The 25,041-nt window shown below is 54.8% G+C and overlaps 2 protein-coding genes across 2 annotated transcripts in view; one reads left to right on the top strand and one right to left on the bottom strand.

The window, feature by feature from the left end:
* MEGF6 (multiple EGF-like-domains 6) overlaps positions 1–1,275 on the top strand; it is a 154,381-nt gene extending 153,106 nt beyond the window's left edge. Inside the window, exons 36-37 of the mRNA XM_006871784.1 lie at positions 666–744; positions 1,086–1,275. Coding sequence (XP_006871846.1) covers positions 666–744; positions 1,086–1,275 — 269 coding nt within the window. The remainder of the gene's footprint in view (positions 1–665; positions 745–1,085) is intronic.
* Positions 1,276–9,321: 8,046 nt separating this feature from the next.
* Positions 9,322–23,023, bottom strand: ARHGEF16 (Rho guanine nucleotide exchange factor (GEF) 16). The gene is made up of 14 exons (XM_006871736.1): positions 22,451–23,023; positions 20,489–20,534; positions 19,662–19,831; positions 18,274–18,330; positions 17,788–17,948; positions 14,384–14,536; positions 14,145–14,274; positions 13,457–13,531; positions 13,198–13,290; positions 11,880–12,031; positions 11,454–11,612; positions 10,470–10,543; positions 9,869–9,970; positions 9,322–9,461 (listed from the first exon to the last, which is right to left on the bottom strand). Exons 1-14 carry the CDS (start codon positions 23,021–23,023, stop codon positions 9,322–9,324), a joined length of 2,085 nt encoding a protein of 694 aa, XP_006871798.1.
* Positions 23,024–25,041: the final 2,018 nt, after the last annotated feature.

Below are 25,041 nucleotides of genomic sequence, written 5' to 3'. Positions count from 1 at the left end.
ACACACACACACACACACACACACACACACACACACACACACGTGTTGAGGCTTCAACTTAGGGCTGGTGTGCTTGGGGACATTGTGCATAGTGCTGACCATGGTGACATCTAGTGGTCAGGTGTGGTACTGCAGCACAAGTTGATCCCGTGTGCATGTAAACTGCAGGGTAGGGGGTAGGGATGCTAGAATTTGGCTGCCTGTTTTGGGAGCCATGCCCTTTCATCCTTCTTGAGGCCTGATGGGCCAGGAGAGGCCTGCTCTTGAGGCTTCTGTGACTCAGGGGGTGTCTGCCCTAACACGGCCCCCTCCTCCAGCCCAGTTCCCTCCCCATCCTTGTGCCTGCTGGGCCAGGTGAGTCTAGGCTACCCACGATTCCCCACTTCCTGTCTCCCACGAGACTGCCCAGTTTTTCCAGCCAGGTTCCCTGGGTAGGGCCTTCACCCTGTTGGGAGTCCTGGGCAAGGCCCCTCCACACCCTACCAGTCTGGTGTCCCAATTCCCCCATGCTGCCTTGGCACATCCGGATGGGGCTTCATTTGGGGTTGAAGGCCCTACCACCTGAGTTGGGAATGAAACGGGGAGAAGCTATGCTGGGTGGGGTTATTGTATTGCTTCCCACCTGGGGTGGGGCATTCTATGTGCGGCCATCTGTCCCCCTGCAGGTGGGCCCCCTCAGCTCCTGGAGAACCTGTTACCAGCCCTGGACTCAGGTAAGGGCTCGAGGAATGCCCAGGTCACTAGGTGAGACTTTATGGCTAGAGCCAAAGGGTGCATTAATCCATAACCTAGGCCCCAAGGGATGGTGGGTGTCTACTGCCCTGGGACTTCCAGAATTTGGGCCTCAGAGATGAGGGTGATACCATGGTGGGCAGGAGGAGGTGGGGAGAGGAGACTGACGTCCCATTTCCCTACACCAGTCACACAGCCAGCCTCCAGCCTTGGGGACAGGGCAGCAGTGAACCACTAGCTCCGAGGCAACACTGGCCCCCACTGGCCCAGGGACTCTAGTGAAGGACTCAGGACTCCGGTCGCGCCTTCAACAGCACAGGCACGTTCTCTCTGGAACACCATGAACATTGTAGTGCCTGCTCCGAGGATGGCCGCCCCTCCTGGGTCCAGAAAGTGGACAGGCCTCCAGCGTTACCAGGCACTCAGCAGACTGGTGCTGAGGAAGCCCCGCCTCTCTCTGCCTGGCTGACCAAAGGTCTGGATGGAGGGCAGGTGTGCCGGCAGGTGTGGCACTGCCCTAACAGCAGGATCAGCTGGTGCTAGGCCGGGGACTGCTACAGCTCGGCCCTACGTTTACCTGAAAATATAGCCCACCCGTATTTATGTCAAAGTATTTATGGCAGCGATTCCTGCCCTCTTCGCCCTTGGCAGGCTGCCCCATCTCCTGGTCTGTCCCAGGAGGCCTTGACTCAGGATTGCAGGCCCTTGGGGTCTCCAGTGACTGGCTTAGCTACCATGTAAAATCCACAAAGTTAAAGGAGCAACAACGTCCCTTGAAGCCTGTTTGCTGGGCCCACGTTTGCCCCCTATTCCCTCCTGGGGGTAATGGGGAGGGTCCACACAGTAAAACTGGGGCTTATCCCTGTTCCTTATGCTGTGAAGAAATGGTGTGAGTCATAGGGCTTGTGTGGGAAGAATGGCTGGAAGGGGAGGGCTGGTAAGAGGGGCAGCCTGGGTGGGAGATGCTTCCAGCCAAGCTGGCCCTGCCCACCTGTGGTGAGACTTGAGGGGCCCCAGGCTGGGTGGGCAACAGGCCTGGCCAGCCATTTCTCTTGAGGGATTGGTTCTCATGGCTGAGGCAAACTGCACACCATGTATTCAGGTAGCAGATACCTCCCGAGGGAAAATAAAGAGGGCTCTCCCAGGCTCAGGAGCCCTGGTGGCACTGTGGGTAAAGTGCTCAGCTGCTTCACATGCATATGAGGCAACTGAAAGACCACGGCTTGGACCAGGTACACCTCAGTCAGAAAGTGACATCTTTGACCAAAGCAGAATTGATAACATTGGAATCATGATGTTTGTGAAGAATATTGAATATACCATGGACCACTGGCACTCAGGAGCTCTGGTAGCGTAGTGGTTATGAGTTGGGCTGCCAACCTCAAGGTCAGCAGTTCAAAACTAACAGCTGTTCTGCGGGAGAAAGATGAGGCTTTCTGCTCCCGTAAAGATTTACAGCCTCGGAAACCCTATACAGGGTCGCTATGAGTCGGAACCGACTCCACGGCACACAGCACACTGGCACTTAGCTGTGGATTAATGCACTGGACTCAAATTTGAACTGCAAGGTCGGCGGCTCAAGCTCACCAGCTGCTCCTCGGAAACCCTATACAGGGTTGCTATGGGTCGGAACTGACTCAACGGCGCTTCACAACAACAACCAGAAGAATGGAGTCCTGGTGTAGTGATGCGCTGGACTGTAAGGTCGCTTTGAACCACAAAGTGAGTAGTTCAAACTCACCAGTCTCTTCTTGGAAACCCTATACAGACTTTACACCAGAAGAATGCAGTCCTGATGTGGTGCTGTAGGATAAGCACTGGACTGCAAGGTCAGCAGTTGAAACGCACCAGCCACTCCTCAGAAACCCTATACAGGGTCACTATGAGTTGGAAACGCCTCAATGGTACTTAAGAACAACCACTACAAATTAACTCTTATCACTTAAACAACATAACATGCACACTCCATGGCCAAGCAAGCGAAATGAATGGAACACCACGTAAGACTTCAGTAAAACCCATAGCTCAGAAAGCATCAGGAGTAGTAGAATGGCAATGTGAAGCTGGGACAAGCTGTCAGAGACAGTGTGGAAGATACATAAGTAGAAAGAAGCCCACGATGGCTGAGGTGAATGGATACAACTGAACAGTGGGTTTCCAAGCTCAGAATACCGTCAGGAGTAACAGGATGGCAGATGAGATGGAAAATACAAGGGAATATTTAGTAGAAATGAATAATGTTGTTTAGCAGCTGTTGAATCAGCCTCCAGCTCACGGAGACCCCCGTGCACAATGAAAGGAAATGCCACCTGGCCACACCTGGCCCCCATAATCCATTGCCAACCAGACCGTGGTGATCCACAGGGTTTTCACTGGCTGAGTTTGGGAAGTAGGTCACTAGGCCTTCCTGCCTAGTCTTAGTTTAGGCTAGAAACACTGCTGAAGCCTGTTCATATCATAGCAACATGCAAGTCTCCACTGGTAGATGGGTACACATAAGGAGCACTGGCTGGGAATTGAACCTGAGTTTCCTGCATGTAAAGTGAGAATTCTACCACTTCCACTGCCCCCTTACCTTCTAAACAAAAACCAAAACCATACCCATTGTTACTGAGTTGACTGACGCACATAAGAATTACCGCATAAGATTTCCAAGGCTGTCTTTACAGCAGTAATCTTTATGGAAGCAGACAGACATCCTTTTCCTGAGTAGTGACTTGTGGGTTCGAACTGCCTACCTTTTGGTTAGCAGCTGGGTGCTTAATCTCTGCACCACTAGGGCTCCTTAATCGTCTAATCGAAGTCCAGACAAAGTGAAGGAAACACAATTGATGTGGCGCGATCAAGATCAGGAGCTATCAGATGTAAAGGCGATCGATCTCAGATGGAAGGGTTCAAGGTGCAAACCAGGATAGAAAAGAAAAGTCATCGTCTAATGAAATTTACAAACATCAGGGACCAAAGGAAACAGTAAATGTCTCAGAGAAAAAGAGAAATAGAAGTGATGTTGACATTAATTTTTACAAGCGAAATACTGGGAGCAAGGAAACAGTCATATTCTGTTTTGCTTCTGTTTTCAAAGTGAAGAAAAAAGTTAGAAACTTGAATTGTAGGTCCAGCTAAGTAATCATTGAAGTGCTCAAATGAAAAAGAGCCTTAGGTTTCTGCAGTACAGAAGCAGTCCTTAAAATGCACTTAGAGAAAGCACTTAAGGAAGAAGGGACAGAGATCTGGCAGCGTGCTCAGATGTACATGGTCACACATTTCCCACCTACCCTAGTAATTGTGGTGGTGGTGGTAAGTACCACTGAGTCGGTTTTGACTCATAACAATGCTGTATAGCTTCCAAGAAATGTCTGATGGGTTTGAACCGCCAACCTTGTGGCTAGCAGTCCAGTGCTTATCCTACAGTGTCACACCACTACTAACTTAGTAATTGTTATTAAGTACTCTAAAGTCAATTCCAACTTGTAGTGACCCTGTACAAGGTTTCCGAGGAACAGCTGGTGGGCTCAAACTACGAGCTTGTGGTTCACAAGTCCAGTGTTTATCTTACAGGGCCACACCAGGAGTCCAACTTAGTAATTAGGAGATTCAAAATACTGACGTTGATCCACAACTGAAACTCCAGATACTGCCAGGGGAGGGGATGTGCTAAGTTACCTGTCCTGTTTGGTGAAAGATAGTGACCTAGATAAGCTACAGAAAGTGATACGAGAAATAAACAAGAGTGAACATTCTTAATTAAACAGCTGTAACCATCACAATGTGTGTAGGATAAGCACTGGACTGCTAACCCCCCAGCACTTCTTGGAAACCCAAAGTGTCACTGAGCTGGAACACGCTAACCTAGATGTTGGTGACTCTGACCTTTTCAGTGGTGCTGCAGAAGAAATGCCTGGCAGTCTGCTTCCATGAAGATGACAGGCAAGAAAACCATAAGGAGTTTTACACATGGACTGACATGAGTCAGAATCGCCTCAATGGCAATAAGGTTTGTTTGTTTTTTTTTAACCACCATAAGAATCTAATAGGATGTTTAGCTTTAAAGCCATCTGGAGAAAATCTTAGTAATATAGTGGGGGCAGGAAAGAGGCCAAATGAACCATAGTAAAAAATAGTTCAACAAACTCTAATCCATTGCAATAAAAGTGTCTGCACATGGTTTGATGATCAAAAGACAAGTTCCTTGACTGCATTACAAATAACCTATCAGTTGTTAAGTGCCGTGGAGTTCTGACTCATAGCGGCCCTGTGTAGGTTGCGGTTCAAACCAATCTTGAGGTCAAGTGCTTATCCTACAGTGTCATACCAGGACTCCAATCTATCACAGGTAGACTATAAAAGGCACTCAAATATTTAGAAATCTAAATAAACCAAAAGAAATCTGGAGTAGGGGTTTTAATATTGCCTGGTGGAAAGCATCAAAAGTTGCTGTATATAAACATAGACACACACAAAATAGAGTCTCAAGAATAAACAGAGCAATGATGGACAGAACAGAAATAAGAATGATAGCTGGTGATTTCAACGTGCTCTACAAAAGCAAATATGTTAAGCCAACAGGATGGCAACAGTGCTAAAGTTTAACTAAAATTCAACGCGCACACACACACCACAGGTTTCTATATAAACTGTATACTCTGCAAGTGGGGAATGTTACTGTTGGTTGGTAAGTTTCAGCCGATTGTTGCTGTCACTGTGTCGTTCCAAATGGGGAATAACATTCTGCTTAAGCATAATGGAACAATGAACAAAACCAAAGGCTGCTCTGAAGACTATTAAGAAAGACAAAACATTAGCAAGACTGATGAAGAAAGAAAATGCAAGAAAAAACAAGGAATAGGGAGAAATCCCCACAGATAGTCTAGAAAACTACTATGAACTAAAGAATGGGCTTCCCAGCTCGGGACACCCCCATGATAACTTTGGAAACTTAGAAAAATGGATGAGTTTCTGGGAAAATTAAAATGTTGACACTGGTGTGAACAGAAATGAAAAAAAATTCTAAGAAAAGCAAAACTTAAGTGAATACAGTTAGTAATCAAAGACCACCAGTTCTACTGCAGCCCAAGAACCCTACAACAGATGTTTACACCGTTGGATGTACTTGATTCAAGTCCCCCTGCCGCCCCCCACCCCCACTCCATCCCATTCAGTGAGAAGGCAGGGGGACTCATTGAATGAGACCTTTGTGAACCTCGTTCTAAGACTGGGTGGGGACAGTCCAAGAACCTCACAGATGCAGTATGTGTAGGCAGAATCCTCAATAAAAGACCAGTTCTTCAAATAAAAATATTGTAGGTCAACTTTATCGAGTACAGGATGATTCAAATACAGGGACAGGCTCACATCAGAAAGTTGTGTCTATGTATTTAGATGAGCAATCCAGCGACTTTTCTTGATAGAAACAGAAAGAGAATTCAGTGGAGTTCAATGTCCATCTCAGATATAAATTCTTGAAAAACTGGGTACACAAAGGATTTTCTTTTTAACTTTTTCTTGTGAATTTGGTAAAGGTTCAAAGGATCTCTCTTAAGGATGGTTACAAGCTAAGAAACTACTGCTAACATCCTGCTGGATGAGAAATGACTTCGAGTCTCTGTTTAAATGATACCATGTCAGAGATGCCACCCATGTCTCTAATTACATATTAACTGGTGCTTTTTCTGCAGTACCCCCTTCCTTTTCTTTATGACCCTAATATATCCTGTAGTGCTGTTTGATTTTCCTTCCTTATGGCCAAGGGCTTTGCTTGCTTCACTATAGACCACTTGGAATGGGACCCTATCAGGCAGGGACTCAGACATTGGTGAGTGACCGCATGACTTCCCTTAAACAATCGGTGATTGCTCAGTGGTGGAATTCTCACCTTCCCTGAAGGAAACCTGGTGTGAGTCTGTCAGCACACCTGAGGCACAGCCACCACTTGTCTGACAGTGGGGGGGCTTACGTGTTAGGCTGCTGTGCGGGTTTCAGGGGTGCTTCCAGACCAAGACAGACCAGGAAGAAAGGTCTGGTGATCCACTTCTGAAAATTAGGCACTGAAAACCTTACGGATCCTAGGTTTGGTCCTTAATCAGTCATGGGGTTGGAGCAAGACCAGGCAGTTTTGTTCAGTTGTCATGGGATTACCAACTGAGGCTGAGAACCAACTGAACAGCGCTAACAAACAACAAAAATCAAGGATCAGAAGATGTCTTATCACCATCAGTCCCTGCCCAGTAGAGTTAGATAAAACAAAACAAAAACTTCAGAGGTACATAGATCTGGGGGAAGAGATAAACCTATCATGGTTTGTAAGGGATGCCATTCTGTAGGGCTGTTTATCTTAAAGAGCTAGCAGATTATGACAACACAAACAAAAACTCAGCAGGGTTCACCGTGACTAACTCACAAGAGCCAACAGTTCTTCAAGCTCAGGTGTAACTAGAAGACAGTATATGAGGTCTTATCCAATATGGCCACCAAACCCATAGAGTATCTTGAGAGTTTATTTGGCAAAAAAAAATGTACCTTTCAGAGATAAATGGATAAATGGAGCTGTTGACTAGACCCCAAACCCACTGCCTTCGGGTCAATTTGGACTCTGAGTGACCCTGTAGGACAGAGTAGAACTGCCCTAAAGGGCTTCTGGAAGCAGACTGCCATGTCTGTCTCCCACCGAGCAGCTAGTGGGTTTGAACCAGTCTTTTAGTTAGCAGCCAAGTGCTTAACTGCTGTGCCACCAGGGCTCCTCTGACCAATGTTAAGGAAAAATCATTTGACATTGTAAAAATGTCACCACCAGTCTGTCTATATACCCAGTGTGTTCCGTGAAAGGCCACTGACAAGAGTTCACAGGGGGTACCTGGAATGAACGATCTGTGGTCTATAAATGGACAAGGATCTGACATCAAGGAGGAGGAAGGGAGGTGACAAATCCACGTGTAGAGAGAGAGACGACAACACACACCAGTCCAGAAGATGGAATGTGGCTTTGTTTCCATGGGACCGCAGCTGACGAGTCCTGGATCTAGGGTGGTGTGAGCAAAAAGGAACCCTCAGGTACCGTCAGCAAGCAGTGGTCAACCCTGAGAGCCACGTTAAGTGTCATCGAGTCGGTTCAAACTCATAACGACCACCTATAGGGTTTCTGAGGATCGGCTGGTGAGTTTGAAGCGCCGATCTTGAGGTTCAAACCATGTTCCATATTGTTGTTATGTGCCGTCGAGTTGGTTCTGACTCATAGTGACCCTGTACAGGGTTTCCAAGGCTGTAAACCTTTATGGGAGCAGAAAGCCTCATCTTTCTCTCATGGAGCCACTGGTAGTTTCACTGATGACCTTAAGGTTCGCAGCCCGATTCATAACCACTACACTAACAGAGTCCATGTTGTTGTTGTGAAGTGCCGTCGAGTCAGTTCCTACCCATAGTGACCCTGTATAGGGTTTCCAAGGAGCAGCTGGTGAACTTGAACTGCCGACCTTGCAGTTCAAACAGCTTTGCAGTGTAGTGCATTAACCCACAGTGCCACATGTCGACGGGGCAGCATCAATGCCTGTGTATTGAGGACCCACAAGCAATGGTGCTCCTGGACACCAGGGGGCGCCCAAGGAGGTTCTCCCCTTCCCCCAGGGAGTTGGGGACAATGAATGTGCATGGTGGTGGAATGTTCTGGAGCGATCAGGATCAGAAACCACCAGATGTGCAGAGCAGCACAGACAGGTCTTAAACCCATGTTGAAACAGAAAATTAGGATGAGCTCTATGTTGTGAAATGTTGTTGACCTGGTTCTGACTCATAGTGACCCTGTATAGGGTCTCCAAGGAATGGCTGGTGAGCTTGAACTACCAACCTTACAGTTCAAGCTGACTTTGCAGCTCAGCGCATTAACCCACAGCACCACACCAGTATCCAGGATGAACTGTATAATGCTCACCTTTCTATAAACAGTTCTCCCCTCCGCCCAAGGGCATTATTTACAAGGACACCAAGGTGTTTGAGGGCAGACACACATCATTCAAAGGAGGTGGCTGTGGAAGGGTGGGCAAAGAAGGTGCTCACTGAGACTCCCACCAGCTCTGGGCCCCATTGGTGATGAAGCCTGTCCACCTAGGACACCTTCAGAATTTCTCCTGGGTAGAGGTGGCTGTGGCCTATGCCTCACTCTGATTCATGAGAATCCAGGTATGAAAGAAATATTTATTATCTTTGGGATCCGCAAAGATACACTTTCCAGGCTGGCCCTTGTCTGGGACTGTGGGGCAGCCCTGGGTCCCGTGTATAGTACAGATTGGGGACATGGAAGGCTGAGACCCCACCTCTCTGAATGCCCCACATCAGCATAACCCTCTGGGGAGTGCACGGGAGGGTCAGGTCCTAGGCTGCCGTAGCTAAGTGTCCAGTGGTGTCCAGGGGGACCAGTGGTGCAGTAGGAAGGGGTGGTTTCCTCCAGCTGGACTTGCGGGGATCAGACCTGCTGTAGCCTGCCCCATGCCCAGGTGGGGTTACCTCCCAGGAAGGCAGTGTGGACCTTGCCCATCAGGCCCTCAGGACAAGCCTACTGGCAGGCTAGCAACTGCAGCCCCTAAGACGCCGACTGCCTGTCTATACGTCTGTCTCTACGCGCAGCCGCTCCATCCTACGCACGTTGTCCTCCACAGCCACGCGGCTGGTGATGGATTGGGCAAAGTCTTCGGGGAACCAACCTGTCTCCCCATCCCGCAGCCGCTCACCGAATATCCAGCCTGAGTGGACAGAAGAGGGGTCAGGGGGGCTGCTCAGGATGTCGGCATCCCCCAGAGCGCCCAAGCAGCTGCTCCAGAAGATACCAGGGCCAGCAAATCAAACACCAGCCATGCAGCCACACGGAGGAATGGGAAAAGTGCTCAGCTCTACAGGGCGTGGTCTCTGAGAGGGCGGGCAAGGGCTAGGGGCAGTGGGAAGCCCCTCTCCTCTTTTCCTGAGAGACAAGACTGGCAGAATCAGCTGATAGGGACGAGATCCCACCCGCCATCTTTGGAGGAATCTTAAGGGAGGCCACTGCCAGGTCTTGAGTAAGACCCCGAGAATGCCTGCTGTACCCAGTGCCCACCTCTCCTTGCCTGGGCCCCTGAGGATCCCCAGCTCCCACCCCTGCCCACAGCCTGCTCACCATCTTCCCGCTGCAGGACCAAGACCACGTCCGCCTGCTGCAACGCCATCTCATCTGCCTGCTTGGCGAAGTAGGTCTTGGTGACCTCCATCTGCAGAAGGTCTGGGCGGGGGTGGGAAGAGGTGTTGGCACCAGGACCACCAGCAAGGGGCCCCTGGGAGCTCTGCAGGGTCCACCCCTCTCTACAAGGAAGTGGGGCTGCCAAGTCCAGGGGATGGGGGTGGTATCTGGGGTCTTAGCACACGGAGAGGTGGCAGCTTGCTGACTGCAGGCTAAGGTGACCCCTCCAGAGACTGTGCCTGCTTTTGGGACTCAAACTCCCAACCTCTAAGGTGATGGACCTAGGGGCCTATGACCACTGTGTCATGAGCCTACTTCCCAGTTATCATACATATAGGGACAGAGTGGTGGTCTCTCCTGCTGCAGATGGGCAAGGCCCTGACAAGTGCTAATGACCAAGATGGAGGTGGATGCACAGGTACCTAAGCTGGGGTCCAGGCTTGCCAGGGTCCCCTCACCTGGGCATACTGCTCTGGACTCAGGGCTAGACCATGCCCCTCCTCTCCAGGTCAGCTCCGTTAGTGCCCCAACCCCAGCTTACCTCCTTTGTTGCCTTGGCGTTGCCACTGTCTCTCCCTGTATCCGAGCGCTGTGATCCACCTGGCCCGGTCACTCCTGGGGTCAGAGAGAGTGTGGGTAAGGCCCCGTGGCCAGTCTGCCTCTGTCCTCCCCTACCATCCCTGCAGATCATGTCTGCGAGGCGCAGCAGGAAGACAGGTGGGGTGGGGGGTCCCTTGGTTTTGCCCACCCCCACCCTGAGATGGCTGGGAGTAACAGTGCCGTCCACACTGGTGGGAGGTGTGCTGTAGGACATATGAGGATGCCAAGGCATAAAGGCAGGTCACAAGGCAGGCCAAGCACAGGCAGCCACTCCCAGATCACACCTGCCAGGGACAGGAGGCCAGGCGGCAGTCCAAGACCCAGAACCTAGTCTGTTGGTCCCTAAGGTACCCGTTTCCCTACGCCAGGCCTGAGGTCCCTGCTTTGGGACCATCTTGCTGTTCAACAAACACATACCTCACAGGCTCCTGACTTGGCCCCATGGGAAGGGATGGAGGAGACACAGGGACTCAATCCTTTCCTCCCTCCCCACTGTATGCCAGCATCTGGTCACATGCTGGGGGGCTGACCCTCCCCTGCCTCCTTATTGCACAGTGTGCCCACCAGGACCACTACTACCCAGCCACCCCACCTGCAGGGTTTAGACCAGGACCCCACCTTGTCCATGAGGCCTTTCTTACTAGCTCCCTACTTAGGGCTTCTTTCCCAGTCTGACTTTTCCCGATCGTCCTTACCCTTCTGATACACTAGAAAGTTCAGTGACTCACCGTGGAGAGCAGGTATGCTCACCACGACCCCACCACCACCGTGTCCTCATTTTGCACATGTCCCCTCCCTTGCCTATTAGGCTGCTGGAGCTCTGGCCCGCCCTGGCACACACCAGGGTCGGGCTCGCAGTAGGCGCTTAGCAGAGCGTATAGCAGAGCAGGGTGAGTGGGGATCTGGGTCTGAGTACGGATCTTACGCGGAGTCTGCAGAGAGCTGGAGCTGCTCCTGGCGGCCCTCACAATTGTACAGCATGGTCAGTTTGAATGGGTAGGGCAGGGAAGGCTCTGAGGGCTCAGCTTTTTGGACCTGGATGTGTTCCGTCTGGGTGTAGTCCTGGACGACAAAGTTGTCCTCGCTGTTGGGGACAGGCCATGGGTTGGATGCTGCAGCCATGGGCTTGGGACCTTTCTGGAGGAGATGCCCTCCAGCCCCTTACCCCCCACATTCCTGTCACTCACTCAAGGTCTGCAGGCAGAAGCCAGAGACACAAGGAGGAGTGTGTGTCCTTGAGCAGAGGGGCCCAGGCCAGGATGGGACACAGCTCACACCCACTGGCCCCAGTCCCTGTCTCGGGGTCCAACCTCGCAGTGGGGTGCAGCAGCTCTCCTGGAAGCAGGCCTACCTCTTCTTCTTGGTGACCACTAGGACATCATTGAACAGGAAGAGGTAGGAGGTCGGCCGGCTGGCAATCTTTCGGAAGAGTCTGGAGTCTTCCACGAGGAAGAGCTCTCCACGTTTCAGCAGCCAGCGGGAGGCGGAGATGATTGGCAGGGACTGTGGATAGGCCCAGGGGTGGAGTGAGGGGTGCGGCCCAAGAGAACTATCCTTGGGCTGCAGCTTTGTAACCAATCCTGTCCTGAGAAAAGTGACTCAGCTCTCCAGCTGGGCAGGAGACAGCTGCGTCCAGGCCCCAAAAGCTGGGTCAAAGGCCAAGGCTCAAGGCCCGCCAAGCACCTGCTATATGCTCAGCCTGAATGGGTGCGGAGCCGCAGGGGTGGCTGCCTGTCCTGACCCTGGGCTTCCACACAGGGCTGGCTGAATAAGGGCTACTGGCAGGGCAGGAGTCATGCTGGGCACGGGCCTGGCATTGACCTACAGAGTTGGCCCTGGGGTGTGGGACTGGATGTTGGAAAGGTGAGCAGGGCAGACTGGGTGCTGGTAGGGGTAGAGGATGAGGGTGGCCCGAGAGAGTTGGGGGATGTGTCTGCAGAGCGCAGAGCACACTTGGGTATGGAACGTGGTCTCCAAGGGCTGGGACACGGTGTCCAGTCACCTAGAGCCTGTCAGGGGGGGATGAAGGGCCGGGGGCAGGAAGGATGGGGAGAAGGCAGGGTGGGGGCAGTTGACTTCCTGCACAAGCACCCCCACTTCTTGCTGAATTCCAACAGACCACCTGACCAATGGGTAAGCGAAGCTGGCCCACTGGGGGAGGGGCGCCAGACTGAGGGAGCAGATCCCTTCCATACATGTTGCTCAAGCCCCCTTCACAGGTGGGATCGTATATTCCTTGTGTGCCCTCCGACCCCCCATAGAAGGCCTTCCAATGGAGGCCCCAGTGGGACACTGGTGCACTGTCTGGTGTCGGGGCAACTGAAGGGTCATGAGGGGCCTGGGGAATGAGGGGTCTGAGCCCTGCCTTCTCATGTGAGGGTCTAGGGTGGTCCTACCCTTTCTTTCCCAGAAGGAGCCCAAGGCCCAGTCCTGGCCTTACAGAGAATTGGACCCCAAGCTAGGCCTGAGGATGTCCTCTCCACCCCTCCTCTGCCTGGGTCGTCCTGGGGGTGGGGAACAGACAACAAAGAGTGGGTTGGGCAGCCGAGCCTGTTGGGTCCTCCCAGGTGGGTTCAGAGGCAGGCCGCTGCATGTGACTCCTGATGCTGTCAGGCTGAGGACTGCAGGAATGGTGGGGGTGTGAGTGTGGAGTGAGGTGTCCAGCCTACCTTGACCTTGCTGAAGTCCAGCTGCTGGTGCAGTGTGTACAGCTGCTCCATGTGCTCCATCCTGTGAGCACCTTCGTTGCACAACTTCACCAGCTGCAAGGCGGGAGGAGGGGATGTGCGTGTGACAGTGTGTAGGGGTGGGCAGGGCATCCCACGGCCCACCTATCCTTGAGGGGATGCCCTGGGCTCAGTTTCCCCAGGGGAAACATGGATGGATAATTCAGGGTCCCTCCTGGGTTCTGCCTAGACCCCGCCTCACCTTGCTGATGGCTTTCAGAGCCCGGCTGGCAGCCTGGTATCTCTCAGGGTGGCCCTGCGTCTTAAGGCAGAGTGTCTGGAGAGGAGGCACTGATATGAGAACCAGAGACCTGCATGGGGCGGGACCCTCTAACACCAGAGCCCTCGGGAGTCAGTGCCAGGGGTCTCTTGCTAAGCCTGAGCTGTTCTCAGTCTCTAAACAGCTATAACATTGACTGCCCAGGGCTTTAGAAGGTCAGGACATACTGAATGGGGTCCCTGGAGCTGGCATGCCCCCTCTGGAACACTCTGGTCCTGTCCTTAACCCTCTTCATCGGCCTAGGGAATGACCCCAGGCAGCTCCCTTCTCTGCATGTCCCCACGCTGCCCCACACGCTGACCATGCCACGAAAGACCAAGACACGGAAGGACCTCGATGTCTTATCAGCCCCAAGGGGCTTGAGGAATGGGGAGGAAGAAGATGGTGAGAGGAGGGACACCCGTCAGAGACCACCGCTGTACAGGGGTTAGGGTGCCGCCAACTCCGACTCATCACCGTGGGAGACCCAGTAGAGGGTGCATATGAAGCGCAGGCCATGGTGGAAAGACGGATGTCTATTACTAGTGCTGAAGCCCCCATGTGAAGATCCTGGTTGAAACCATTAGAGGCAGAGAGTGGCTAAGCAGCCAGGAGCCCCGCCCAGACTCACGTCCATCAAAAGGGGCAGTCTGGTCACCCTCTGCATGGGGAGGATGAGGAAGGAGATCATGGGCAGGCCCCCGCACGCAGGCTGCCGCTCAATCTCCCGCAGGGCCTCGAGAAAGGCGGCGTTGCTGCTTCTACAACAGAGGACATGGCGCTCTGAGGCCCTGCTGAACATGGTGGATGGGTCACAGGCGAGTGCTCAGGAGGCCAAGGGATGAGCCCCTATCTGAGCCGGGCACTCACGTCAGCTTCTGCAGCGCGCGCTGCTGGTAGACCTCGTTGGAGCAGTAGACCACGTAGGGGTGGAAGTGCCGTTCAGCATGCTCATCCACAATGTCACTGATGTCCTCCACGCACAACTGCTCCTTGTGCCGCCGCTCCAGGTCCCCAAAGAACCTGCGGGAGAGGCGGGCGGGGCGAGCACACTAACACAGGTGCACATACGCACACACATGCACCACTATGCATGCAGGCAACCACATACATGGATATCACATGTGCATGTATACAAACATGAACATACAGCATACACAGGTACATAAACAGACATGTGCACACACAGAGAGCATGCCTTGCAGGAGACAAGTTAGGAGCTCAGAGGCAGCTGGGGCTCAGTGAGACCCTAGATGGGACCTAGGCCAACACTCATCAGCTCTAAGGCATGGCCGTCCTGGGACAACCCCATGAAAGATTAGGGCCCTAAGCCCAAAATAACTGTGGGCCAAACCTGAAGCCACAATGCACTGGACATGGATTCTGAGGGCAGCTGGGACACAGATGTGGGTGGAGAACTAGTAACTGGGAGTCCCACCTGCCTTGGTTCTCTGGGCCGTGGGTCAGACCATTTTCTATCCATCTGGGGGTCTCTATCTATGGGATGTGGAGACTGGGCACCAAGGCCAAGCCCCATCCCTGTATCTTGCTGGAAGGGAAACAGAGGCTTAGGGAAGGGGAGAGGCTTGCCTGAGGACTGGTAAATGGGTCTGCCTGGGTGTTGGGGTGAGGCAGCTTGTGGTCCTGCTGGGGAGGGGGACAGAACGCTGCAAGATGGTCCAGCCCTGTTCTCAGAGACACCCCAGGGCCTAGACTCCCCTGAACCCCAGAGAAGCATCTAATGGGGCAGCTCGAAAGAACAGAAATTCTGCTTCCTCTTGTTAGGAGGACGCAAGCTGCCCAGGCTCCTGGTCAGGAGGAGAGGCTGCCCTGGTGTGAGCCAGCTGGCTAAGGAAGGGAAAGGTGGGGTTGGGGGCAGACGACTTGGATGTGTGACCAGCTTCCACTTATGACTGAGCTTCCTTACGCCTCTGTGGACTTATGCATGGCACTCGGGATGGGGCCACATCATCATGCTGACTTGGAAGGTGCTGAACCCCAGGGGCCCACAAACCCTCCAGCCTTTGCCATGTCAGCAGGGCCCAGAATGAGAAGCCTCTTGCCTTGGTGGCCTCAGGATAGGCCTGACAGCAGGGCCTCCCCCACAGTGGATTCTGTCTTCCATACCCTAATTTTGCTCTGGATTCCGCCCATGGCAGTCCCCCTTCTCCTCTCCCCAGGTGGGAAGCAAACAGTCTGACAGTACCCAGGGTGTGTGCAGGGGCGAGACATGGGGCATGGGGCGGGGTCTTCTCCAGCTAGTTGGCCTAGCCCACACAAAAGCCCGCCCACACTACATGAGGGAGGGACAAACTAGTGCTGCCAACCCAGGAGAATGTATAGGGGTGGAGCTGGGAGGAACCCATGGTTTCTGATTTGATTCTGAGGCTGGTGGAGGTTTCCAGCCCACCCTGGACCCAGGGCATCAGCAGGTAGTAGTCAATCTGTGCCCCCCCCCCGCCCACACCCCTTCACTCAGTTATCAGGGCCAGCAGGGGCCTGGAGAAGGCCGTGGAAGAAGGGAACAGGGCCTGGCTTACAGTTGGGTAGGGGTCCTTCAGGCACTCCCTGCTCTCTGGGCCTCAGCCTGACCTCCAGCCACACAGGGAGCAGTTTCCTGTAAATGGGACATTCTAAGGCACCTGCCTGCCTTGGGAGAACTCAGCAGATGGAGATAGTGGGTCAGTGTTGGGAACTGAGGTCCCCCAGACATGGCCCTGGAGGGGGCGGGGCAGCCAGGAACCCCACAGCCGGATACAGAGTCATGCATGTGCATGCCAGCAGGCAGGTTAGCCAGCATCACAACTGAGTAACTTACAGGTTCCTGGGGCCTGAGAAAGGTCTGGGGAGCGGCAGTCAGCTGCTGACTCAAAATAGTGCCAATTCCCGGGGCGTGGGAGGGCAGCCAGAAGCTGCGGTGGGACCCAGCTGGAGTCGGGGTGTAGAGTGTTCTAGGGACAGCTAAAGTTTTGCTGAGGTCCGGAGAGAAAAGAAGAGAATGGCCCCTGGTCCCCTCCCCCATATCGGGAGACCCCAAACACACAAAGGGTCAGGATCAGATGGGGCAGCTGTTGCCCTAATCCCTCCCCACCAGACTCAGAGTTGCTAAAGTCCCTGTCTCAGGGAAGGACAACTTAGTGAGGCATGGGGGAGTCCCATGGGAAGCAGAGTCCTGGGTCGGGTGGAGCTTGGCAGGGGCAGTGGACACTGAGAATGAAGAGCAACAGGTTTGCAGAGTGTTCCCTGCCTTGGTGGGGGGTGTCACTGACGCCCACTCTGTGAGGTGCCAGCTCCTGGAGGATCTCGGGGACACAGGGCTGAGCCCACATAGTGTGTACCATGGGTCCGTACCCTCTACTGGGGATCACGTACACTCACACACATGGGCCCGCACCGTCCACTGGGGTAAACGAACACACACACACACACACACACACACACACACACACACGAGCCCGCACCCTCCACTGGGGTACACGTACACACACACATGAGCCCGCACCCTCTACTGGGGATCACGTACACACACACACAAGCCCACACCCTCCACGGGGGTACACGTACACACACACACACACACACGAGCCCACACCCTCCACTGGGGTACACGTACACACACACACGAGCCCACACCCTCCACTGGGGTACACATACACACACACACGAGCCCACACCCTCCACTGGGGTACACGTACACACACACACATGAGCCCACACCCTCCACAGGGGTACACGTACACTCACACACATGAGCCCGCACCCATCACTGAATCAAAACATACACAGATTCACATGAGTGGGCCTATCTTTGTGCAGGGTAAACACACAGACACACACACATGACACAAACATTCCTGCAGGCCTGGGCCCTCCACAGAAGCACACACCACACTGAGTGCACACACACATGCTCACAAACTCCAGTATGCACGCCCAGCACTCCTCCCCACCCTTAGTCCTGCAACCAGAGCCGATGGCCAGTTTGGGGCCCCCAGACACCAGCGGGCAGAACAAAACCAGTGGCTGCAACCCGAGGCTGAGGCCGAGTCGGGTGATCGGCTGGCTCCACTCCAGCTGCAGGGCCTCATGCTCGCCAGCACTGGCCTGGGTCCCACCTGAACTGCAGACACTGTGGCGGCCCTCAGTGTCCACCTGAAGAGCGGCAGTGCCCCTTGAGAGCACACCATCTGGTTTACATGGTGGACACAGACTCAGGGTCCCCCTGTGCTGGGTGGAGGGAAACATGGTGTGTGGGAGCCCCAGCACAGACTTGCCTCTGGCTGGCTGCCAGGACGTCCAGGATGTTGGAGAAGAGGTGGTGATGCTCGGTCTGGGTCATGGTGGCACGCAGCTGGCTGGACTGCAGGAACTCAGCCACCAGGATGCCCAGGCTATGCTGGTAGGAGAACTCGGAGGTGAGGATCTCGAAGATGGCCTGGGTGAGAGGGACATGTGGGGCCTGCAGTGTGGCCACACACCCGGGTCCCTGAATGGGGCAGTGCATGGGGGGGAGGGGGGTGGGAACACGGGCGATCTGGGGGTGAGAGGTAGGGCTGGCAAGACAGCCACAGTTACCCATGAGCCATGCGGCACTGAGGACACCCGACTGCCCTGTCCCAGGGCTCTGTGAGGGTCAAGGACATGGAGTAGAAGACTCAGGCCAGGCCTGGCATGAGGGAAATGCCCACAATGGTCACTGCCCTCACACAGATGTCCCACAGAGTACTGAGTACAATGTCGCTGTGGCCATTGTCCCTCACCTCCTGTCTCTTCCGCTCCTCAGCAGTCAGTGTGTCCAGGATGCCCGATTCCACCACCTGAGGGCACAGCCAGGAGGAGTAAAGTGAACTCCCATCTCCTGTCCCTCCACCTGACTGCAGCCCACAGAGAGAACAGAGAGGCCCTGGGCAGGTGGGCCACCCACAGAACTGCAGGCATGGTAGGGAGACAGGCCACCAAGCTAGCACGAACTGCCCCTGTTGCCTCGTGGAGACCAGCCTCACACTGCCTCCAAGGCACCTGGAAAAGCCCAGGAGAGAACGATGCCGTCAGGGAAAGGATGGCTGGCCCCTGACCTCGTCTGCAGGTCAGCCCCAGGGATGGGGAGACAGGAGCCCGCTCTGTCGACAGGGCAGGTGCCAGGTACAGGCTGTGAGGGTTCAGCTCTGGTTTAACTATGACTCAACTCACACACACACCACCTGGGCCAGGTGAGTCAGCATCCTGAGGGGAGGGTCTGACCACACTGTCTGCCCTAGGTTTCTGCCCTGCAGGCGACCTGGCTCAAGTGTGGTTCATGTGGGTAACCGAGCTGTGTCCTCATACAGCTGTGCTGGCCAGGGTGCCCTCTTGCAGGGCTGTTCAGCATACTTAGCTCCTCACTGGGATGGACCCAGTCTCTCCTGCCTTCCTCCTCAGCTCTAAGACTCTGCCAAGATCTGCTGAGCTGGGGTGGGCTTTTCTGGGCATGAATCCCTGGACCCCACTCCAGATTAGGGGAGGTCACAGTCTCCCTACATCCAGCTCCTAGAATGGAGCAGCACTTGGCAGGTAAAACACAGGCATTTCTAGATGTCTTCATCTGTTAGGAATGACACCCTGCCAGAGACCCCCCAGCAAGGGCATGGAGCAGGGGAACGGGAACAGTAACAGTAACAAGAAGACCCTTAGGCTGAAGACACCCCAGCTGACCACCCCTATACCGGGCCAGCAGTCCCTTCTTCTCCGCCTTCAGGGTCTGTCCATTCTGGGCTGCTACCATCCATACCTTCTGGGGATGCTGCTGACTCCCTGCCCTGCACATGCTCAGAGCCCCAGGGCTTCACCCTCTTACGTCCACTGAACAGCCTCAAGTACAAGGGTGCAACAGTGCCCCAGTCTCAGACGCAGACAGGGAGAAGGAAGGGGCAGTGGCTTGACCATGGCCCAGCCCAGGGCTGGCTGCCCTCTCCAGCCACTGCTTCCAGCTGACTCAACCCTTACCTGGAAGACGGGGTGCTTATGCCTCCAGCTCCTGGCAGGGCAGTGTGAGTGGGAGACAGGCACACATGACATCGGCTGAGTGGTGTGAACCACTGGTGGCCACAGGGTCCGTTACAGGGCCACCTCAGACCCCCTTCCCCCTGCCCTCACCCAGCGTGGGCCCTACCTCAGGAAGCTGGCTCCAGGTGACCTGGGCGGGCCGGTAGCTCTTGACTACGATGGTGGTATCCACCTTCCGGGGCCCCTCAGGACTGGCGTGGTCCTCAAGCAAGTCATCGTCCGACTCGTGGCTGGTGTTCAGGCCCCGCTCTCGGATCTCCTGATAGAGTCGGGGGTCTGTAGGGGACGGGGCATGTCACCTGTGGGCCAGGGGACTCTGAGGTCCAATCCCCTGGGAGTCTACGGGCTGAGCCTTCCTGAGGGGTCCCCAGAACCCCTGAGAGTGACAGGAAGCGCAGAGCCCTCTAGAACAGGCTGCCCTCTGATTGGGTGGTTCCCATGGCGGTTGCAACAGGCGAGTGGCAGCCCCGTGCAGAATGTGGCACCTTGACCAGGGCCGAGTTGACCAATCCAAGTAGCCAAAGACAGGGGAGGCTCTGGGTGGGGCTGTCCCCCCGGTTGGGCCTTCAGGGCCCTCTCCTACTCCTCAATCTGAGACTCGGGATATCCCTCCTGATCTCCTGGGGACATCTTCCCCCAGGTATGTGTGTGGGAGACCTGGACCCTGATATCTACACTCAAAGCCAATGGCCCCATCTACCAAGATTCCAGGCAGGCGGCCTGCAGAGCCTTCCAGGATAAGCTCAGCAATTGTGTCCCTGGAGCCCCCTGATAAGGTATTTCCTGGCACTGGGACCTCTAGTCCCTGGAAACAGAAGATCCCAAACAGCTATGTGTCACCAAGCCCAGGACGTCCCCAGTAATGAGGTGGGGGGTAACCAGAGAGCAGCTTCCACCGGGACCTGAGCCTGGGCCGTCTCCACAGACACTCACCGTCCTTGAAGGAGCCTTTGTGTGCACGTTTCCGTCCTAGCGTCCTCTGTAGCAAAGAGACACACAGACACTACATCAGCAAACGGCAGGGGCATGTCTGGGACCATCCCTCTGCTCCAAATCCCGGGACCCCATGCTCAGTGTGTGCTGGGTATGCAGAGGTGCTTAATAATTACACCACGAGGGGTGATGCAGGGTCACCAAGTGCGTCCCAGGAGATTGGGCCAAGGTGCATGTGAGGTCAGAGCAGAAGCTGAGGGTTGGTGGGTCCTGGAGAGCTGCGTGGAGGAGGAAGCAGGGCCAACCTGGTCAAGAGTGGGATGTGGGACCTTAAGGAAAACCCAGGGCAGGATAGGTGTGGTTGAGATGGGACACATTGGGAGAAGGGTGTGTGTGAGTGGGCTCAGGCTACAGACTGGGTCCCCAAGAGACCAAGGACCTGGGATAGCAGTTAGAATAGGCACTGGCTAGTTAAAGTGCCCAGCACTCAGCATAGGCCAGGTGCCTGGTGGAAAGAGAACAGGAGGGTGGAGGTGAGTGTGGGTGGGCAGGACTTTTAGGAGGTCCCCAGCTGGGTGCCTAGCACCAGCCTGCCTTTTTTTGACGGAGACACACCCTGCAGGTGCACTGGGATCAGGAAGCCAGGGGCTGGTTTCTCCAACAAGTCAGGGCCTGAAACTCCCTGAGCTGGTCTGCATGCCCCTAACAGCACCTTCAGCTCTGTACCTGATCCAGGCCTCCTCAGATGCAGCCCTCTCCCACTCTACCCTTGCCCTTCCTCTGGGACCCTCCCCTGGCTCTGCCCCCACCCCCCGACAAGGCCCCGTGCCTGCAGCCCCCAAATGCCCACTCAGGAGCATTTACTGAAAGCAGGAATCCACAGCGAATGGTTGATGGAGTCCGCAGGTCTGGCCTGGGTGGTGCGGGGCATGTGGGGAGTCAACCCTGGGGGAGTAAGGGTGGCAGCAGATGTCCTGAGGCGGGTGCTAGACCAGGTCACTCAGGCGGGCCTGGAGGCGGGGGGCCTTGCCCAGCACTTCAGTCCCCTACATGGCTGGGCCAGGCCATCCCTAGGTCAGGACAGGAGCCAAGGGCAGAGGAAGTTGGGGGTTCGGGGCTTGGGAGCAACCACAAGGGCAGATGCTCCTGCTCAGCATGTCTCCTAGCCAGTTCCCTGAATAGCCCTCGGGCCCCATGGCCAGTATCCCCTCTTGAGACTTGCCTAATGGGATTCTTATCATTTGCACTTATATATGTAACACTTGTTAAGTGCCGTTGAGTTGGTTCCAGCTCATAGTGACCCTGTATGTTTTCCAAGAAGCAGCTGGTGGGTTTGAACCACCAACCTTTTGGTTCAGAGTCCAGTGCTTATCCTACAGCACCACACCAGGACTCTACAAGGGCTCAGGAGGTTTCAGAATTTGCCAAGCCCTCCAGCAGCGAAGCTGTGCCCCAGGCCTGCCCAGGTCAGCTTCCAGGATGGATGTGGACAGTCACCAAGCACAGAACAGTCGGGTGCCAGACCTGTTTCTAGGCCCTGTCTCTGAGAGCCTTCTGGGTCTTCTCGGCCTGGTCACCTCCCATCCCCTGTCCCCCACCAGACTCCCACTGGAGTGGAGACCAAGCAGAAGTAGGTCAGGACCACTTCATGCACATTGCTTCTCAGCTGGTGGCTGTCTGCAAAGTGGCCGGAGCCAGGCAAGAGATGCTGCCGTCCTGGGCCCAGCCCTCCACAAACTCATCACTACCAGCTGCCACTCACTCAGACTGCCTAAGAGATAGTTAAAGCCACCGCTGAGTGAAGATACCAGAGGCTGAACTGAGGGAGGTCCTCAACCTTCCTCAGCAGCCTCACCTGTGGAAGGGGCACATTTGCATTCAGTTTGATAGGCGCAAGCAACAAGTGGTCGTGACTACACTGATGCTGATGACCGGAGCCCCTTAAGCTCCTGAGGCCCCTACCTTGTGTTTGGCCGGGCACCGAGTGGGTGGCTGGCTAGGCTCCTCGGCCAGTGCCTGGAGCCGTGGGGTAAGTTGAATGGGGACCACCTCACGACTTGGTGTCCCTGGGCCCTTCATGGCTGCCCTGTAGGACTGGTTCCGTAGGTTACGCCTCAGGGCACCCCCCCAGTCTGTGTCCACATCCATGTCATCCAGGGAGAAGCTGGAGCTTGGGAGGAGCCGGGGGTCCCGCCTGGCAGCCTCTTTGCTGAGCATGGCCGCTCCGAAGCTCTGGTGTCGGGCTGGTGTCTTGGCCTTGCTGTACACAGCCAGGGTCTTAGGGATCAGCTGCTGCGTGCCCATCTTGAGGGCGGCGGGGCTCTGTGTGCTCAGGATGATGGGCTGTGGCTCTGTGTCTTTTGGGGGCTCTGGGGCCTCGGGCTGGGAGGTGGGCCCATCCCTAACTCGCAGGGAGCCCCGGACCAGGGGGATCCCCGACACTGGACTGCCATTAGCATCAAGCCGAAGATCTGCATGGAAGCGATATTCCAGGAGTTTCTCATCCAAGGAGCTGTCCGAGTGCCGCTGGGCCATGCTGGTCAGCCTTGGGGACCTGGAGAGGGACAGGGCAGAAGTGAGGGTATCGCTTCCTCATACCTGTCAGTCACTCAATGTTCTCCTGTCCACCTGGTCCCACCTGCCCCTCATTATGCCCCCTCTGGCCACTGTGAGCAAAGGTCACTATGGCAGCTGGGGATAGCTGGCCAGGGGCACTACGTGCCTTCCAGGGGCTAAGAGGCTTGTCTGACGCAGGTCAGTGTTGAGGTAGGTGGAGGTCAAGTGGCTGACTCTCTGGGTCTGCAAGACTACCTTGCAGGTCCACCAAGGAAACCCCCTGAGCCGTGTGGGTGGGGGTGGGTGGTACAGGCTGCAATCTGGCTCAGCCAGGAGCCTCCTGGATCACCTGACCTGTCCTCTCCCAGTTCTTGGGACTGTAGGGACAGTCCTGCTAACCCAGGAGCCCCCCCAAGCCTGTGTGTGGCTTAGGGGCACGATAGTGCCTGGTCCTGGGGGCGTGGCCAATCTTCCACATGTCAGCTGTATACCTTCCTTTTCCCATATTTCTGGACTTCGTATGTGGTTGACCATCCCTGCCTTAAGGACCATCTGGGACCTAGTCCAAGATGGTCATTGCTATACCTCATCACTGGAGCTGCACACACACAGTGGTTGGGGGCATTTACAGAGCTCCGACTCTGAGCCCATGCCCCAGGACAACCTGCCTGGCTTGGGCAGTGACATTAGTGCCACCATGGACCGTCCCTCCCGGGATTGTGAGCCCCTCCCTCTGAGCCCTTCTCTTCCCCTGGCCCTCTCCATCATCCCCAGCCACCCCACCTCTAGCCCCTGGCTTGACACCAACAGTGCCAACATTAAGCACGCCCTCTCCTCCTTCCAGGTACAAGCTGGCTGCCCTCCCTGCCCCTTTGGGAGGGTGTAACTTGTGACATGCTGCAGCCAGTAGCACAAGATGTGGGTGGAGGGATGTGTGGTTCTCCTGGGCGGGGATTTTAAGTGCTGCTGGTGTGTGGTCCATCACCAACCCTTTCCCCTGCTGTAGTCACCAAAGACAGTGTTGTGATGGGGCTGCACAACTGGCTGGACCTCTGATGGTCCCGAAGGTATGAGCCCCCAGTGACCTGGGACACAACGGAGTGGAAACCAAGGCTCTGCTGGAGCCCCTACGGGGTTCATCCCAACGACAAGGCATTACTTGGCCAGGGCCACGTGATGCTCACATGCTCTTGTGGTCCCCCAGGGTGGTCAGGGGCACTGTAAGTCTCAGGGACACTAGTCTATGGCCACTCCATTGCTATGGAATGAATTGTGTTCCCCTGAAATATATGCTGAACTCTGAATGCCGGTGCCCACTGTGAGGGTTCAACTTATTTGGAACTAAGGTCTTTGTAGATTCATTTGTTCATGTGAAGTCATACTGGAGTGGGGTGGATAGATCCTAATGTCTTTATCATTGTTATTATGTGCCGTGTGGAGTTGGTTCCAACTCATAGTGACCCTGTACAGGATTTCTGAGGCTGTAAATCTTTACAGGAGCAGAAAGCCTCATCTTTCTCCCGTGGAACTGCTGGTAGTTTTGAACCGCTGACCGTGAGGTTAGTAGCCCAATTCGTAACCACTACGCCACCAGAGCGCCTTTAATATCTTTAGGGCCAGTCTTTATAAGAAAAGGAAACAGGCTCAGAGAGACACACAAGGACAATGGTTAGGTGAGGATGGAGACAGAGACTAGAGTGATGCTGTCACAAGCTCAGGACCACCAGGAACCACCAGAAACTAGAAGAGGAAAGATAAGGATCTTCCCCTAGAACCTCCAGAGCGCACGCGGCCCTACCTTCCAGACTCTGAAGGAATTCTCGTCATTCTACTCCTCAAGAACCCACAGGGGCTCCCGGCTCCTATCTCACCTAGTCTCCATACCTGGGAGGGGGTGTCCCCTGCCTGGGGCCCATGGAAAACCAATGTCTTCAATAAGCAAGTGATGCCAGTTGTTGGTGCCTCTGTTTCAAAATTTGTAAAATGGGCACGCTAAG

Source organism: Chrysochloris asiatica, unplaced genomic scaffold, assembly GCF_000296735.1.
Source record: "Chrysochloris asiatica unplaced genomic scaffold, ChrAsi1.0 scaffold00173, whole genome shotgun sequence".
NCBI classification, from domain to species: Eukaryota; Metazoa; Chordata; class Mammalia; order Afrosoricida; family Chrysochloridae; genus Chrysochloris; species Chrysochloris asiatica.
Note: the sequence above shows the minus strand (reverse complement) of the source record. Positions and strands in the feature narration are given on the sequence as shown.